The 19,595-nt window shown below is 40.4% G+C and overlaps 1 protein-coding gene across 2 annotated transcripts; it reads left to right on the top strand.

Moving 5' to 3' along the window:
- Nucleotides 1–1,992: 1,992 nt before the first annotated feature.
- SNAI2 (snail family transcriptional repressor 2) lies at nucleotides 1,993–5,568 on the top strand. Of its 2 annotated transcripts, XM_036437271.2 has the most exons (4): nucleotides 1,993–2,126; nucleotides 2,900–3,445; nucleotides 3,624–3,716; nucleotides 4,332–5,568. In XM_036437271.2, the coding sequence occupies exons 1-4, from the start codon at nucleotides 2,048–2,050 to the stop codon at nucleotides 4,511–4,513; spliced, it is 900 nt and encodes a 299-aa protein (XP_036293164.1). In that variant the 5' UTR covers nucleotides 1,993–2,047; the 3' UTR covers nucleotides 4,514–5,568. The 2 variants fall into 2 exon arrangements, with proteins under 2 accessions (XP_036293164.1, XP_036293165.1); XM_036437272.2 differs by lacking the exon at nucleotides 3,624–3,716.
- Nucleotides 5,569–19,595: the final 14,027 nt, after the last annotated feature.

Below are 19,595 nucleotides of genomic sequence, written 5' to 3' on the forward strand. Positions count from 1 at the left end.
GAGTGAATCACTGTTAAACATTTTAAATAGATTAAAAAAAATACACACTTCAGCCGGTTTTCTTGTGTTATAACTACCAACAAGTAAATAACAAAACAACACTCACCACCATGGCGAACGGACTGCCTAGGGTGAGAGGAGGGAGCCAGAGCACGTGGCAGCTTGAGCTTTCTCCAGGATATCTCTACCAAAGCGTGCCTTTCCTGGAAACGTGGCGGCGAGGGCCAGGAGGACTCCTGCTGCAATCAACCAGGCGCCCAGGTCTGAGCAAACCCTCAGAGAAGGCAGCAAGCTCAGAAAACGTGCTCCAAATTCTACTCCAGTTGACCGTTTGTGGAGGAATCTAATGCATATTCATATTTTCCTGTCTCCTACAAATACTGTTGTTTTTCTAAACATAAAGATCCATCCAAATTCCTTTCCCCAATATTTAAATTGGTGACTGTTGGAAGAACAAAGGGATCATTGAAACAGCTCAGAAAACCCAGGAGCACCCCACCCCTAGCACCCAGGCTAGGCTTCCCACCGGAGAGGAAGCAGCCAGGCATCCTAACAAAGCCCTTTCCTCTCAGGTCCTCTTCCCGCTCTTTTCCTCCCTCTCCCAACACCTGTCAGAAACAAGGTGAAGCGGCCCTATCGCGAATTTGTTTCTTCTTTACTGTTTAAAGTAAAAGGCGGGGAGAAAAGTCTGGAATGGACAGAGATGCTTGAAAACACAGTTAACATTTTACTTCCAATTAAGTTTCCAATGAGCCATTTCTAATATTTTTAGATTTAATGCCGTATATAAAGTTAAAAGTATTTTTCATTGGTTACCAGGCTCGCTTCTTCACACTTGCACCAAGCAGTGCTCATAATGCATCCTTTGTTTAACAGCACAGTCCAGGGAACCAGCAGCTCCTCGGATGAATATGGATGGCTTTAAGGAAAACAGCACCCTTTAAGAGCAGACATATATAGGAAGTGAAACAATTGTCTCTAAGGCCCGTTCACCTCCCCCTCCCCCCCCCTCCGCAATGACAGTGACATGTGAAGAGACACAATCTTGTCACAGGTTTTGGTGGGAATCTTCACGGTTCCTAAGGACAGTTTTCCTATTGTTCCTTGCCCCCCACGCCCCTCCAGCCCCGGAGCCCTTCCCCAATTCTCCCATCAGCAGGTCTCCCGTGGGCTAAAGAGCACTCTGCTGCCAGCACGGCTAACTGCTAACGTGGGGGCGCGGCTAACGTGGGGTCAGGATTATTTCGTTTTCCCGGGGGAAGCGCAGCCTCGGACCCGGAGCCTCTGGGGCCGGCGGGCGCCTCCCTGGCCCCGGGACCAGCGCCCCCGAAGCCGGCAGTCTGCACCCCGGGAGCCCCGCCACGGAGGCGCCCTCCTCACTCCGGGGGCTTTTGTTCCTGCCTCCACCTTCCTTTTGCAAAAGCCCAGAGCTCATTGGTCTGCTTCCTCACAGGCAGAACCTCCCCAAATGGCACTTCCAAATATAGGCTTTCTTCCCACCGGAGCCGAGCTGGACCCCGCAGGCGCCCCTCCCAGACCCCCAGACCCCTCACGTGTGGTCCCAGTGCGTTGGTTCTACCTGACATCCGGAGCCAGCCCCCCCCCCCGCCCCTTTTATTTATTTGTTTGTTTGTTTGTTTTTAGAAATCACAGATCCGACGAACCGGCGGCGCCAATGGAGTGAAATCGCCTCTCTTGAAAATACTTAAGCACTTTTCCCTCCCCTCTCCGCACTGAAATGCCTAAGCACAGCCCATTTTGCAGCAGAATAATTCAGTCTGACAACAGATTCTTCCTCTGTTCACAGCTGTCCCAGAGGGAGGAGCTGAAACCCGAAGCTGCGCGCGGCGATTGGCTGCCGCCGGCAGGAGAGAGGAAAAAACCCACCCGGCCGCAGCCCGGGCTCAGTCCCCGCCAGCCCGGCCTCCCGGCGGCGCCCTCCTCCTCCTCCGCGCACCTGAGCGGCCGCCGGCCACGATGCTCTAGGACCGGCCGCGTCCTCCCGCCGGACCGTTATCCGCCGGCGCCCGCCAGACCCGCCGGCAAGATGCCGCGCTCTTTCCTGGTCAAGAAGCATTTCAACGCCTCCAAAAAGCCCAACTACAGCGAACTGGACACACACACAGGTAAGAAAAAATAATATATTATAATAATAATAAAAAGGAAGGAAGGGAGAGAGGGAGGGAGGGAAGGAAGAAGGGAGGGAGGGAGAGAAATTAAAAAAAAAAGACATTATATCTATATATATCCAAAATATATAAATAGATATTACAACTCAAATACTATTACAAAAGAACTAAATACTAGATTGTTTTCCTTTTAAGTCGTGTCCTAAAAGAGAGTTCAGATTGCTTTGATCACCCAGGATACATCTTAATTGAAAACTTTTAAAACGTTTAACTGACAAGGAGAACTTCATTCAACTCTCTGCAGCTTCGTTTTCCAGAGCTTGTGTGTACATGCATAATGAATATATGCAAGATGAGTAACACAATACGTAGCTGTTGAAGTATTGCTTTTTTTTTTTTTTTTTCATGTAATAAGGCGCCTTTCCTTTAGAAAGCAGTTGGGTTTATACACATCTTTGTACCTAGAGTCATACACCTGCAAGTAACGCATGTACAAAATGAAAAACAACTTTTATGTGTCGTTAAAAATAAAATCTAGGTGTTCCCTCCTCCCCGGGGCCAGGACAGCGAAGGCACTGGCCTGGCTCCTGTCACACTCCGCGCAGGAGGCAGAGCTGTGCCTGCAGCTCAGTAACCACCACCTAGCAGCCAGGGCGGAGGCAAAAGGAATCTTCATCACAGAGCACCATGCCTGTTGCCAAGTAGCTTCTCGGTGGATGTATGGTTAATGCTTCACCTTACTCTCCTCTTCTCTCCGTTTCTTCCCCTAGTGATCATTTCCCCGTATCTGTATGAGAGCTACCCCATGCCTGTCATACCACAACCAGAGATCCTCAGCTCCGGCGCCTACAGCCCCATCACCATGTGGACTACGGCAGCCCCGTTCCACGCCCCGCTACCCAGCGGCCTCTCTTCTCTTCCCGGATATGCCTCATCCTTGGGTCGAGTGAGTCCCCCTTCTCCATCCGACACCTCCTCCAAGGACCACAGTGGCTCAGAAAGCCCCATTAGTGATGAAGAGGAAAGACTGCAGTCCAAGCTCTCAGACCCCCATGCCATTGAAGCTGAAAAGTTTCAGTGCAATTTATGCAACAAGACCTACTCAACTTTTTCGGGGCTGGCCAAGCATAAGCAGTTGCACTGTGATGCCCAGTCCAGGAAATCCTTCAGCTGTAAATACTGTGACAAGGAATATGTGAGCCTGGGCGCCCTTAAGATGCACATTCGGACCCACACCTTACCTTGTGTCTGCAAGATCTGTGGCAAGGCGTTTTCCAGGCCCTGGTTACTGCAAGGACACATTCGGACTCACACTGGTAAGAGAAAAACCTAGACAGGAATGTTGCTCTCTAACAGACTGAAGCTCGGGATTGGCATGAGGGTTTGCATTGGGTAGTGACACAGTGCTTTTAATGATGGATGGTCATGTATAGCTACTTCCTGATGACTCAAAGAGTCCTTGGAGCACACACTGCTTCGTTTCTTTTTTAACAGCCTCTGCTCCAGAGACTGCAAACGGGACTGAGACTTTGGAAAGTAGATTCGGAAGGTTTGGTCTCAAAGATCAGTTAGAAAATCAGGAAAGAGGTACTCGAATGTTTGTTCTGTGAAACAGTTTCCAATAATCAGCAAATATAAATGTTGCTATCTCAAAGTATTGGATAGAGAGATGGTTTTCCTCCTATAGTTTTCTGTTAGTCATCTTTTTGCTGTAATATAGACATATCACCCTAGAGCAAGTTGCAGTAATTAGAACTGAATTTGCTTTCAGTTGCTTTCTTTTTTGCTGCTGATTTTTAAAAATTTTATTCCTAGCACATTCTGCAGGGAGTCAAGGCACTTATCCAGACTTAGTCATAATACAGAAAGAGGGAAAAGAGGAGATGTTGGGAAATGTTGGGAGGAGCTAAACATTCGCTTCACCTGCTGAAGCAGAAAGTTTTCATTAAGTGAAAGTCCTAAAAATACATGAGTTATTTCTACACACTGGCAGCAGCAACAAGGTAATTAATGTGATTTTTCAATGCAGCATTCAAATTGATCTTAAAGGGTTAGATATTAATAAGTATGTATTATGGGAAATTTTAATCAAGTTTTGCTGCTTCTTTTGGCAAAATGTGATTATTTATGAACGTTGTCTGTCTGTGCGTTTCCTCTAAAAACACTGACTGTCTTTCTTTCCCCCCTCCACCACCACCCCAGGGGAGAAGCCTTTTTCCTGTCCGCACTGCAACAGAGCATTTGCAGACAGATCCAATCTGAGGGCTCACCTGCAGACCCACTCTGATGTAAAGAAATACCAGTGCAAAAACTGCTCCAAAACCTTCTCCAGAATGTCTCTTCTGCACAAACATGAGGAATCTGGCTGCTGTGTAGCACACTGAGTGACGCAACCAATGTTTACTCGATCAGAACGCATTTCTCCACTCCGACCAAATGATAAAGAAAAGTCCAAAGGCATTTTCTCTTGTGCGTATCGACCAAATAATATGTATAGACACACACACACACACACACACACACACACACACACACACACACACGAAAAGCTGCAAGAGCATGGAATCCATGTGTTTAAAGTTAATCCTTTCCATGTGAAGTTTGAAAAGTACTATATATTCACTGACAGCTAGATAGAGAGAATAAAAGACAAGGATCTTTCTCTTCAAAGGTGAAGCAAAAAGCACATTGTATCTTTTCTGACTAAGAAAGAATGCAAAGATTTACATTGCTGCCAAATCATTTCAACGGAAAAGAACAGTATTGTTTTGTCATAGGGTTTGTAACAGGATTTCTTATAGGAAGAGAATCTGCCAGACACTATCTCAGGTGCCTTATAAACTGTTCCAAGTTTACTTCATTACATGTCTAATGTCTGGTTACAGTTGTTGAACGAAAGCTTTTTTTTTTTTTTTTTTTGATCGCCTGTAATGCTTTAAGCTGTCTTTTTAGGGGAGAGAGGAAGAAAAAGGACAAGAACAAAACACAGGAGACCGCATGAAAAGTGTTTTTGTTTTTGTTGTTGTGTTTGTTTTGCCAATAAACAGTATGTGCCTTGGGGAGGAGGGCAAGACTAGCTTTGAACATTCCTGGTGCATGCTTCATCCATGTCTTACTTTTCAGATAATTTTTAATGATTTTATAAAATTAATTAAAGATGGGAATAAGTGCAAGAAAGGATTCTCAGAAACTCAGTAATGTACTTAAACTATTTGAAATGCATACAGCAAATGCAATCTATACAACACCCTTTCCAAGTGCCTTAATTGTATAGTTGCTGAGTTAATGTAAATTTGTGTTTATTTTTATATGATTGAATGAATTTTGTATGAAAATGAGATGTTTTCTATAGCTAATGTTGAGACTTGTGAAATTATGTCTCTTTTTTAAAAAACAATTTTCAATGTCCTTTTTTACAATAAACATTTTTGACTTAAAATCTAATGTTTGTATACTATTTCCAGGGACTTTACTTACTTCACGATTAGTACCAAACTGCTACACAAAGAATTGTTTCTTTTGTTAATGAGAAAAAAAGTGAAGTGTTTTTTGTGAATATTAAGTAATATTTTATATATTTTACATATAATAAAATGCCAAGACTTTTTCTTTACTCTTAAGATAACCATTAGAAAGACATCATCACAATGGTAGCTTGTTAATAGAGCCTTTTAAAAAATAGAACACTTTATGAATGCTAAAAATATTTACATTATTGATAGTCAAGAATATTTTAAGACTTTATGATGATTTTATTATGTTTGCTTTCTGAAATCAAATTATAAACTTTATTAAATTAACCACTGAAACAGTTTAAGATTTTTAAAAGAAATATTAATTACTGAGATATCAGAGGAAAAATAAGAAATCTGCATGGAAAGAACAGGATAAAATGGATTTACCACAAATCACACCAGTTGGGAAGAGAGAGAGAGAGAGAGAGAGAGAGAGAGAGAGAGAGAGAGAGAGAGAGAGAGAGAAAGAAAGAAAAGAAAAGAAAAAACCCCACATCTAGTAACATAAAATATGTAATAGGTTTTATGGGAGTAGTCCTACATAGTAGAAACTTAAGGTTTCCCTTATGGTATTTTGATCCAAACACAATATGTACTTGATAAAATATAGTATGAATAACATTACATATATAAGCACATGCCTTCCAAATTCATGTAAAGATGCTAACCATCATAGTCACTTTAACAGTCACCAAACTCGGTATTTGCATTTAAATTTTTGACCCTTTATAAAGATGATTTTTGCTGCTATAATTCTCTCTGGTTTGCTCAGAACTTGTAGAATTATTTTTTCTTGCAATGTCCAAATAAAAGACAAAATTAGTATCTCAAAGATATCAGTTATAGGCCATTAACAAGAAACCTAAAATGCCAAACTATTCCCTTAATGTTCATACACATTCTACTATATAATACATTTAAATATTATATTAAAGGGGCATGCATTTGACTAAAGCCCTTCAATTTAATATTTGACTTTTATTGTTTTTATATCTCAGAACATATATAAAAAGGTAAAATTATTTAGAACAGCAATTTGTAAATGTAAAATAAATGGCTGATAGCTTGACTGGGGTATTCTAAAGGCATCAAAATACCACGTTAGTTAGTGTATTTGGTGTAGAAACGATTGCTTAAAAGTATCCAGGCCAGCTAATGTGTATAAACATCTCTTGTTATTGTTAATCCTCACACAAGGATTTTTTCCCATTGATTTTTAGAAAGAGAGGAAGGGTGGAGAAGAGACAGAAAGAGAAACCTCAATGTGAGAGAGACACATAGTTCGTTTGCCTCCCACACCCATCCTAACTGGGTCCAGGGATTGAGATACAACCAAGATACATGCCCTTGACTAGAACTGAACCCAAGACCCTTTAGCCTGCAGGCTGATGCTCTGACCATTGAGCAAAACTGGCTAGGATATGTGTAGAAATATCCTATGCGATAGTCCAGATATATCTGATTGGCTATCCCAGGAACCACATCTACATGTTTCCTTCCCTTATTTGTAGCTCTATAAGGAAGTAGTTTCTTGGTGTCCAAAACAAATAATATTCTAAATGGAAAAGTCTGTTTACTGATATAATTTTTTTAGTGAAGAATTAGTGGTGGTATTTTTTACATTATACTTCAACTTTGTCCTCATCATTATAACTTCATTCTTGGTTCCAATATTTTACTGCGTTTAAGGTAACACGAGTCTGAATTACTGTACATAAGATATTAAGATGTTTTATACATTCAGTAATTTTTTTTGGAATTTTTAGCATTTTACCAGGGTCTTTGACTAGATGTTTGCTCTCCTACCACACATAAGACCTGGCTCAATTATTAGTTCCTTTGAAACACTTTTCCAAATTTTTTTTGAAAGCTTTATGTCATTCATAATATAGTACTTACCTCACTGTATAGCAAGAACTTGTTGATATTTTTCTTTTTCAGTAGAAGAGCATCCTTAAATCATAAATTCCTAGTCCCAAACACATCTTCTGAAACACAGACATGGACAAATTGTTATTGATTGGATAAATAGATGAGGTAGTAGAAACTGATGAAAAATCAGTTTGCAGATCTAAAATTAATTCAATGCACCTCCCTTTATTGCAAAGACTTCCTAATGTTTGAGAGATCTTCCAAGCAAATTAACTGCTATATCGCCTAATGCCCTGCTCCATATCATGCACATGGACCGGGCTTGATAGACCCTCTGAGAGCTTGGGTTTTGAAAATTAAAGATTTTAATAATAGGTGCATATGCTAATCAGCAATCTCCATATCCTTCGTTTGTTTCATATAATATGAGAAAGTGTGGTATGGTAGGAAGAGCACCAGCTTTTAAATTCAGCATATGTGTTATTGGCTTTATGCCCTAGTGCAACTTAGCTTAACCTACTGGTGCTTCAGTTTCCTAAAGTATAAATCAGGAACAAACTATTCGTATTGTAATTAAGTACTGAACAGCCCCTTGCACTTGTAGGCTTTGCAGATCATAATATCAGATACCCAATGTTATTATTACATGTTTAATATGTACCTGTTTTTGTACTAGAAAACTTACATAAGTTATCTTCGATGGTAACCACTTCTCTATGAAAAATGTTTTAGATATGTTGGTATACAGATTAGGACATTAAACTCAGAGAGGTTGGATAACGAAACCACGGTAATGAAGTCAGTAAACTGCAAAATGGAAATCCAAACCCAGACATGAAGAGACTGCTGAGCTCCTCTCAGTACACCGGCTTACGTTTTGTAAGCATGTAAGAGTGATTTGTTAAGAGGAGGATGATAATGTGCCCTGAAAATTAAGTAATTTAAGGGTGTATTTAGAAACTTTCCTAATTTGGGAATTTTACAGTAACATATACCTCCCTCAGAGCCATTTCCCAATTTCTTTCTAGAAACCCTGTTGGCTCTGTTTCCTCCAGCGCTGGCCCTGCAAGGAAGGACGCTCTTTCTGCAGCAGCTTCCCCGCGTCCGCCAGAGCATGGGGGCCCATTTCCTCCGGCCTGCTCTCTGTGGAGATGAAAAGCAGCTGGTCTCCATCCTCTGTACATTAACACTTCCTCTTCTGAAGGCCACCGTGACTCCCTCGCACACCCACACTTTTCACCCGGGCTTTTATCTTTCTGGACTAAAAAATCTTCCAAGCTAAACAGTCATTTCTTTCACCACTAAAATGCGGACACTCCGGTGTAATGAGGCAATTATCATTTTGAAAAGCCATGGGCTTCTCTGGCTGAGATCCACGCGCAAGAAATGGTCCCCGTGCGACATGGGAAAGATTCTGAGCAAAATTAATTTGAGAATGGAGTGTGCTGTCATCCAGGGAAGCAGCAATTCTCCAGTAAGGTGACTTTCTATCATGTTTGTGTTCTCAGGGGAGGCAGAGGAGGAACAAAAGTTTTCCCTTTGCCTGAGAGAGACATATATGGGGGAGGGGGGAATAAAAACACGCCGTTGCTTTAATGTGCAGTGGTGAGTGTGTATAAATGTGACCCCAGGAGTAAATCTATGGCTAACGTTAAATTTAGCCCCTCAGCCCTCCAGGAAGTAATAGTTACTCTGTGGAAGGCATGCATGTAAAAAAGCAGTGAGCATGGCAACTTTTCCGTTGTGGCACTTGGCCAGGCCCCCAAACAATTGGAGATTAGCAGAGGAAATGGCAGCATATCCATGTCCACAAACTGCAAAGGGGCCGGTGAGGTATTTATAGCAGTGAGTGGGAGAGCTGCTGTGAATAAAGACGGGTGTGTTTATATAGTTTGCACACTCGCTCATTTAATTAAGCTCTCCTGGTTATAATGGGTTATATGTTTATATAGTTTGCACACTCGCTCATTTAATTAAGCTCTCCTGGTTATAATGGGTTATAATGGTCAGCGCAATCCGTCCAGCCAGCTTCTCTGGAGATCTGTGGAGGGCACTGGGAAGCCCTTTGAACGCCACTAAGCAATGTTCCTCCATAGTGGCCGGGGAAATGGGCCTGTCGCTCACCCATGTCAGCGGTGAAGATGGTAGAGAAGGATGGTTGCCTTTCTGCTCAAGTGCATTCTGGGGCTGGGATCTACTCCTCCCCAAGTAAGCACCCTGGTTATATTTCTTCTACTACATGGTTAAGAAGTAGTGACAGTTGATGCCAAAGAATGGGGAGGAAAGACTCAGAGTGAATAAAATAATGATACAGTCTCTTAACAAAGAAAATGAATGAGGATTATATTTCTTAGGAGTTCCAATGCCTGCCTACATATCCATGACATGTATCGAGGTTTAAAAATTGCCTGTGTTCTGTTAATGCTCTTATTTAGATTTGGCAGAGAGGACAGTAAGAAAGGCTGTCACCTTCAGCCATGTTCAATCGCTCTGAGCTATAGACTCTGAGGCCCTGTCACAGTGCTGTGCTTGTGAAATCTCAATGTGTAAAGTGTCACCAGTGGGTCTCCATGATAGCTTAGGTTTGGTGGGACTGAGGCAGCTCACAGGCGATGTCCACGTTGCTGATCCTTATTTCTAACTCCCAGTAGCCAAGCTTTAACCTTACATTTAGCTCCCAGCCCCAGGCCTCTTTTCCCACCTGAGCTGAGTTCCTCATCTGATGCCATCCACAATGTCAGAGTAAGAAGCAGGATAGCAGCACCGGGTTTGCCAGCAGGTGAGGTCTGGAATATTTCCACACTCCAGGTGTGCCCGTGTTGAGGGCAAGGGCGGAGAGATTTCCACCAAAGCCAGTTTATCCCCCCCTCCCCCACCCCCTTCCCCCATAAGGCACACAGTTCTACATAATAACCTGACTTGCCTCTGCTTTGATTTTCAGATTTCCATTTGAATTTCCTGTGTAGGTATCTAGTCTTGCCAGTCCTCATGTACATGTTTAGGGCCCAGAAACACATACTGGTTCTTTTGAGTCTACTCACCCCATGGAGACAGGAACTTGCCCTTTTCAGAGAACCTTCTAAATATGACTTCTGTCTTTCAGTCCAAGCTGAAAGGACTACCCACACTGATGATCTGAGGGGAGTCCTGCTGACAGGCCTCTGGCTCCACTAGCCGGTCATCCCTCAGCATCTGGTGGCTTCCATTGATGGTGGCAGGTAAATTTCTACCCAAATAGCTCAGGGGCTTCTTCCAATCATACTCATGGCCAACTTGCATAAACAAGTTGCTTAGACTCTTCCTGCACTATTATATTTTAAATATTTTTGACATTTAGTCAAGTGTGCATTATTTGATGTATTTATTCTCCAATTCTCTGCTTTTACTCATGTCATTTCAATTTAATAAATTATTATTTATTAACATTCATGTAAAATTGAAAATAGGCATTCTTAGGGAAAATTATTACCTCAGAATTGATGACAAGCAACTCATCAATCTCTTTTAAATATTTTTATTTCAATGTATCCAAAACACAATAAAAAGATAATAGATAATTAAATTGAATATCATTTTACTTCAAAAATGTATTATTGAATAAATTTATATAGCAAAGGACTGCCCTATTTCTTATATTACAGAACAATTTGGCAAACATTATTTTAAAAAGTATTTTTATTGACTTTTAAAGAAAGAGGAAGGGAGAGGGAGAGAGAGAAATATCGATGTGAGAATGAAACATTAATCAGCCGCCTCCTGCATGCCTCCTACTGAGGATCAAGCCCACAAGCTGGCCATGTGCTTAGCCAAACCTTTTGGTGCATAGGATGACGCCCTACCAACTTTAGGCACACTGGCAGGGCAAGTTTCACATTATTAACCGTACACTGACACATGGAATTCTCAGATAGAGTGAGCTTATTTTAAAACCTTGTTTGTTACAATGAAAATGAACACACAACAACCTAAAATCCAAGCGTATTTTAGGAGGCCAGCATTATACTAATTCCAAAAACCAGATAAATACACTACAAAAAAAAAAAAAAAAAAAAAAAAAGATAATTATAGTCCAATATCCCTGATGGACATAGATGCAAAAATTCTCAACAAAATTTTAGACAATCAAATCTAGTAATACATTACAGAGATCATATACCATGGACAAGTGGGATTTATTCCTGGGATGCAAGGTTGGTACAATTTCCATGAATCAAGTAACATGATACACCACATAAACAGAATGAAAGATACAAATCACATGATCATAAAAATAGATGGAGATAAAGCATTTGAAAATATCCAGCAATCATTTATGAAGAAAACTCTCAGCAAAATGAGAATAAAGGGAGCATATCCTACTCAAGGGGGGAAACTAAAAGCATTTCCCTTAAAATCAGGAGAAAGACAGGGAAGTCCACTTTTACCATCCTTATTCAGCATAGTACTGCAAGTCCTAACCACAGCAGTCAGACAAGAAGGAGAAATAAAAGGCATCCAAGTTGGAAAGAAAGAAGTAAAACTGTATTATTCACAGGTGATATGATACTGTATATACAGAATCCTAAAGAGTCCACCAAAATAAATCTCCATAAATTATTTGCATTTTAAAAAATATATTTTTATTGATTTCAGAGAGGAAGGGAATGGAGAGAGAGATAGAAACATCAATGATGAGAATCATTGATCAGATGACTCCTGCACACCCCCTACTGGAGATCGAGCCCACAACCCAAACATATGCCCTTGAACAGAATCAAACCTGGGACCCTTCAGTCCACAGTCCGACGCTCTATCCATGAGTCAAACTAGCTAGGGCATCAGTTGCATTATTATATGCCAATAATGAATTATCAGAAAGGGAAACTTAAGAAAATAACCCAGTTTAAAATTGCATCAAATTATAAATAAAATACCTAAGAATAAACTTAACCAAGGAAGTGAAAGACCTATACTTGGGAAAAGATAAGATACTAAAAAATGAACTTGAAGTAGATAAAAATAAATGAAAGCATATACCATGCTCATGAATAGGAAGAATTAACATTGTTAAAATGTTCATGTTACCCAAATCAATCTATAAATTCAACACAATTCTTATCGAAATACCAATGGTGTATTTCACAGAATTTTAATAAATAATCTAAAAATGTATATGGAATCACAAATGACTTCAAATAGCCACAGCAAATCTTGAGAAAAAAGAAAATGGTTGGAGGAATGATGCTACCTGATATTAAACTATACCACAAGACCACAGTAATTAAAGTAGCCTCATACTGGCATAAGAACAGACGTATAGGTCAATGGAAAAGAATAGGGAGGCCACAAATAAATCTACACTATGGTCAGTTAATATTTGACAAAGGAACCAAAAACATAAAATGGGGTAATGACAGTCTCTTCAATAAATGGTGCTGGGAAAATTGGACACATACATGGAATAAAATGAAGCTATACCACCTCCTTACACCATATTTAAGAATAAACTAAGAATGGGTTAAAAAATTAAATGTAAGACTGGATACATAAAAACCCTGGAAGAAAATATAAGCAGTAAAATCTCAGACATTTCTCTTAGTAATATATTTTTCTGAATTATCTCCTCAGGCAAGAAAAACAAAAGAAAAACAAACAAATAAGACTACATCAAACTAAATTTTTTTCACAGCATAGGAAACCATCAACAAAATGAAAAGTCAACTCACTGAATGGGAGAAAATATTTGCCAATAATACATTTGATAAATGATTAATATCCAACATTTCTAAAGAACTTTTACTACTGAAAACAAAACAACAAAACAAAACAAAACAAAAAACCCAAAACCAGACACTATGGGTGTGTGTGTGTGTGAGCATGAGCTGTGGGGTGGAGGTGGTTGGGGAGAGGTCAATGGAGGAAAAAGCAGACATATGTAATACTATATGTAATACTTTAAACAATAAAGAATTTTAAAAAAGTGTTTTAAATCCTCTGAACCTCCAATAAAGATAGGCATTTAAAAGTTAAAAAAAAAATTGGGCAAAGGACTTGAATAAAAACTTCTCCAAACAAGGTATTCAGATGGCCAATAGACATATGTAAAGATGCTCAATGTCACTAATTAAAGAAATGCAAATTAAAACCACAATTAAATATCACCTCACACCTGTCAGAATGGCTATCTATCTATCTATTGATATCTAAAAATCTAAGCAATTGTGCCACTGAACAGATGACCAAACAAGCTTTGTGGAGTAACCAGGCTGTCAGGGGTTGGTGAGGAGTGACCAAATGACCAAGCAGCTGGCTGTGTGGGGTGACCAGGCCGGTGGAGGTGGTGGTGGGGGGAAGTTGGGCACGATTAAACCAGCAGGCAGAGGAAATTAAGGGTGATCAGGTTGGCAGGGGAGCAGTTAGGGGTAACCAGGCTGTCGGGGGGTGGGGGGCAGTGAGGGTCAGGCTGGCAGGCAGGTGAGCAATTAGGAGCCAGTGGTCCAGGATTGTGAGAGGGATGTCTGACTGCTGGTTGTGGGATTGGGCCTAAACTGGCAGATGGATATCCCCTGAGGGGTCCTTGATTGGAGAGGGTGCAGGCTGGGCTGAGTGGACCCTCCCCACCCCCATGCACAAATTTTGTGCACTGGTTTCTCTAGTATATATATAAAAACCTAAACAACTGAATGACCAGTTGAACGGTCATTATGACATACTCTGACCACCAAGGGGCAGATGCTTAATGCAGGAGCTGCTCCCTGGTCGGCAGTGCACTCTCACAGCCAAACTCTTGCTGCTGGCCAACCTCCCACAATCCTTCCCCCTGGCCGGCCCACATTGGCCCTGATTGCTGGCCAGGCTGAGGGACCCCACCCATGCACAAATTCCAGTCACCAATAAATCAATAACCAGCAAGTGTTGGCAAAGATACGGAGAATAGAGAACCCTGATATTCTGTTGGTGGGAATGCAGACCAGTGCTGCCACTGTGGAAAACTGGAGTTTTCTCAAAAAAATTAAAATGCCTTATGACCCAGTGATTCCACTTCCGAGAATATATCTGAAAAAGCCAGAAGACTAATTGGAAAGAATATTTGCATTCCCATGTTCATTGCTGCATTATTTCCAATACCCAGGCCATGGAAGCAATCCAAGTGCCCCTCAATAGATGGGCACATTAAAAAGCCATGGTACATAATATATAAAATGTAATACTACTCAGCCATAAGAAAAGAACATAACCTTACCATTTGCAACAGCATGAATGGAACTAGAGGGTAGTATTATGCTAAGTGAAATAAGTCAGTCAGAGAGAGACAAATACCATAAGATTGATTTCACTTCCATGTAGAGTCTAAAGAACAATATAAATGAACAAACAAAACAGAAATAGACTCATAGATACAGACAACATATTAATGGTTGCCAGAGGGAAGAGATTTTGGGGGGCTGGTTGAAAAGGTGAAAGGGTTGAGAAGTACAGGTTGGTAGTTACAAAATAGTCATGGGATATAAAGTACAGCATAGGGAATATAGTCAGCAGTATTGTAATAACTATGTATGATGCCAGTTGGCTACTGGAAATATCAGGAGGACACTCTGTAAAGTATAAAATTGTTTAACTACTGTAATGTACACCTGAAATTAATACAAAATAATAATATAAGGTGTAACTGAAAAGAATTTAAATTTTTTTTAAAAAATCAGAAAATTAAAATAAATAAATAAAACCATGTTTCTTACAACAAAATATAATGGAGATCACCACACCCAATACCCACAAAATCTAAATGAAGTAAAGGTTTGAATTATAAGGTAATCCAACAGGAATTTGCTAAAGAAATAGACAAGAAATAATGTAAGGTCTTTGGGGGCCATAAAGAACAAAATGACCTAAATCATCACTTTAGCCTCTGTTTCTATGAGTTAATATTAGGTGAGTGTGGACTTCCTTTTCAATGTTGCCCTCAATCAGTTTCAATTAACCCAATCTTCCTTACCCCGATGCTTTATTTGGACACGGTATCCAACATTCTGGATCTTTATCAGGAGGAATACCCCTTGAGAGTAGAGCGGAGCATGGCTGGACTGAAGGCAGCAGAAGCAGCGAGAGCACCGACAGCATCTGCTTGGCCACGGAGCTGCGTGCTTCTGCCCTCTTCCTGCCGGAGCTTGTCCCAGGTGTGCTTTGGGTTTGTGCCTATGCACTGGTTATAAGTATTGGTTATTGGTGGTTATGGATAGAGACAGGCTTCTGAGACAGGCCTAAAGCACACTTCTGGTCCCTCACTGAAGCACAAGTGACTTATGGTCCCCTTATCAGTCTCCTGCAGTAGGAAGGAAGAGAATGCCCTGATCTGCCCTAGCCCAGCGGGAAATCAAGACTCTCCCAGCCTCCTCCAGTTCTGAAGACCAGCAGAAATAGAGAAGCCGATCCCATTCTCCTCCAGGTCTAGGGATCAAGAGGATGAAAGCAACCTTGTTGCCAGCAGAGAGCAGGAGAAGGAGGCTCCAGAGGCCATCAGCGAGGGAGAAAAAGAACCAACAACGTTGCATGAACAGCATTGCATCAATGGCTCTCAAACTTCAGAGAGCATCAGATTCAGGCAGTGGTCGGCAAACTCATTGGTCAACAGAGCCAAATATCAACTGCACAATGACTGAAATTTCTTTTGAGGGCCAGATTTTTTAAACTTAAACTTTTTCTAACATCACTTCTGCAAAATAGACTCGCACAGGCTGTGGTATTTTGTGGAAGAGCCACACCTAAGGGGCCAAAGAGCCGCATGTGGTTCGCGGGCCGCAGTTTGCCGACCATGGAGCCAGAGGGTTGGTTAAAACACCAATTGCTGGGTCCAACTCCCAGAGTTTCTGAATTAGAAGATTGTGGTGGACTTAAGAAATTCCATTTCTAACATCTCCCAGGTGAGGCAGACACATCTGGTCTGGAGACAGGGTCACAGTAATGGGAGGTTGGGTTGGGGGCCCAGACTCTGCTGTCCTTGTTAATCACATGCTGTAAGCCACATGTTTAGAAAACCTTTCACTTCCTCTTTGTTATTCATTGTACACTACTATTTTCCAGGCAATTCCTGCATCAGGCACTCAGTGGGAAGAAGTATTGAATAAAGACCTCTTGGTAAAAAATAAAATAAAATAAAATAAAATAAAATAAAATAAAATAAAATAAAAAATTAAATTATAAAAGCACAAACATTTAAAAAATAGTTTGCAGTACAAGGACTTTGACAGAATTTGAAATTAAGCTGAAATATACTGTAAATACAGAGGGGTAAATGGTGGGAATTTAGCACCATAAAACTATCTTACAGAATGAAAGAAAAAGAAATGATAGCTTCCAGAGTGATAATGATTTCTTTATAAAATTAAAATGGGTGAGAATCCAGGCTTCTTTCCCCCATCATTTAAAACCATTTTCTTGAGTTTAAAAGCCAAAAATGAATGGACTGGTTTGCTGTGATTGGGCTTTTGCTGGTAGGATGAACACTGATCAGCTACAGATTTTCCTTCGTGAACCTCGCCAGACAAATCCCTCTTGGATTCTGCGTTTTAAATCAGAAGATGTAAAAGGATCTTTTGTGTTACTACTTTCCTGAGGCAGTAAAAGGGCAATAATAAAGAATTAGGAGAAAAGATGATTCTAAAATGTAACTTTCAGATTTTTACAATTTAGGAAAATCTTGTCGGCTCCAGGGCTGAGCTGCTGCCAGTGGGTGCTGGCTGGACCTAAGACCAGGCCTGTGCCTCTTCAGGATGCCAGCTCCCTCCTCTGCTCTTGCCAACCGTGAACCAGCCCAGGTAATTTTCCATGGAGGTGTCCTAATTGATTTTAAAGGCAACCACACCCCCCCCCCCCAACTTCAAATGGGGCTTCATTTTCATGTGTCCAAAGAAATTGCGGGTAGGCCGTTTGAAATAATGGTGACCAATAAAAATCATCTATGAAACTAATTAAAAACAAACTATTCAATGTAGTCGCACATTCTAATCCAAGCTACTTGGGCCTTGTAGTGTCAGCACAGGGTGTGACAGTTAGAGCAGGGCTCTGCGATCACACTAACCAGGACCCACTTTGCAGTTTTACCATCTGGGATACACAAGGTGCGGTGTACTCAGTCTCACCACCTACAGGGTGGGGAATCCAGGGTGGGGAATCCAGGCGGGTGAAGATAAAGACATTACATGGATCTGTGACAAGCACTTGCCTCAGTGTCACACAGTGGAGCTCAACCTACATATTTTTCTTACAACAGAAACTGGTTTTCCATCAAAACATTATTTTATTCTATTTACTAGAAAGAGGCATTCCTCCTTTCTCCACAAGTCTTTCTCACCTACTTGTCACTATTTAACATATTATAAAATCAGCGAAGATGCATATGAACACAGAGTTCATCAGGTTACCTGAATGGGTTAAAGTACATGGACAGTAGGCCCATAAATTTCTCAGTCTCTTTCAAGGGTAGTTAAAAAAGCTGAAAAAGTTAGAATGATGTTCCTCAGATTCACAAACCCCTGAAATATACAAAAAGCCCTCCAGCATCCAATGAGTTTGGACAGCCCTGTGACATATTTCACATTCTATATAACGTATTTATATAACCTGCAAGATTACATGAAAGCATAATATTACTTCTGAAAGAATTATTAAAAAAAAATTAAAAAACAGAGCACTTTGCATATCTCCCACTTTATGCCCAAAGTTTAGCTCATACTGTTGTGTTCTTTCCCTATGTACTTAACTTATGATGTGAGTCTATGTCAAAGATGAAATAATTCTAAAAACAAAGTAATTTCATCAGGAAGATTAAAATGATAGGCAGATGAAAAGTATTGTGAAGCAGAGTTGAAAGAGAAAATTAGAAATAGATTTTTTCACTTACATTTTCTTATAAACACAATTGCCATTGGTACTCATGCAATGCATTCTGCCTGTCAAAACTCTCACCACTGACTGGATACTAACACAGACAATATGTTACCAGGACAGGTCAACCCTTTTGTTGGGAATGAAGTAAGTGCACTGATAAATGACTCCATGGGTCTTTCACAATAATCACAGAATCATTACTTATTTAGGTGCCCGAGAATCCAAGCCCGGAGAAGGAGAAGGTTTAGATGGTGGGGCTGGCCTCTGCCTGCCGCTAAGAGGTACTTGCTTTCCTGAGAAAGAATGATATGCCACCAGTACACCACGTGATTTACTCTAACCTTCTCCGGAGTCACCCATACACTTCAAAACCAGAACATTTAAGGTAATTTAAAATCAAATCATCACAATTAAGACCTTTTAAAATACAATGATAGACTTTTCTTTTCTTTTCTTTTTTAAATATATTTTATTGATTTTTCACAGAGAGGAAGAGAGAGGGATAGAGAGTTAGAAATATCGATGAGAGAGAATCATCAACCAGCTGCCTCTTGCACACCCTTCACTGGGGATGTGCCCGCAAGCAAGGTACATGCCCTTGACCAGAATCGAACCCGGGACCTTTCAGTCCACAGGCTGACACTCTATCCACTGAGCCAAACCAGTGCCAGCAGACTTTGCTTTTCATAAGCATATTCTTACTCCTATATGAATTACAGCACTTACAGTTCTAAATTGGTAATTTTTAATCTAGGAAGTTGAAAAATATAAGTTCTAAAGTGAAATAAAGTATTTTTTTGAAATACTATTTAATATTCAAAGAGACTATAGATAGTTTTTGGGTTGAAATACCTGAGTGAAACCTGGGTTTGGAAGCTGGTGTTGGGCATATAGTTTTTATTATGAAAGTTCTTTACCACCTATGTGAAATGATTCAACCACACAGATGTCACAACTCTCCAAAGAAAGAACAGTAATCAAATTTGTTTTTAAAACAAGACAATGCTCCAATACCTTTAAATTAGCTTAACTTAAAATAAGAAATTAAAGCTATACTAAAACTAAAATAAAAATCTTACAAACAGTGAGATGAATATTGACAACCCACTGAAAGTTTGACATCCAATAACACTCAATGTCCACCTTGGCTCTTTCCTACAAGTTAACTCTGTTCATTCAGTGAAATAACAAAATACCCATCCTTATCATTTAC

This window comes from Pipistrellus kuhlii, unplaced genomic scaffold (assembly GCF_014108245.1).
Source record: "Pipistrellus kuhlii isolate mPipKuh1 unplaced genomic scaffold, mPipKuh1.p scaffold_m20_p_14, whole genome shotgun sequence".
Lineage (NCBI taxonomy): Eukaryota > Metazoa > Chordata > Mammalia > Chiroptera > Vespertilionidae > Pipistrellus > Pipistrellus kuhlii.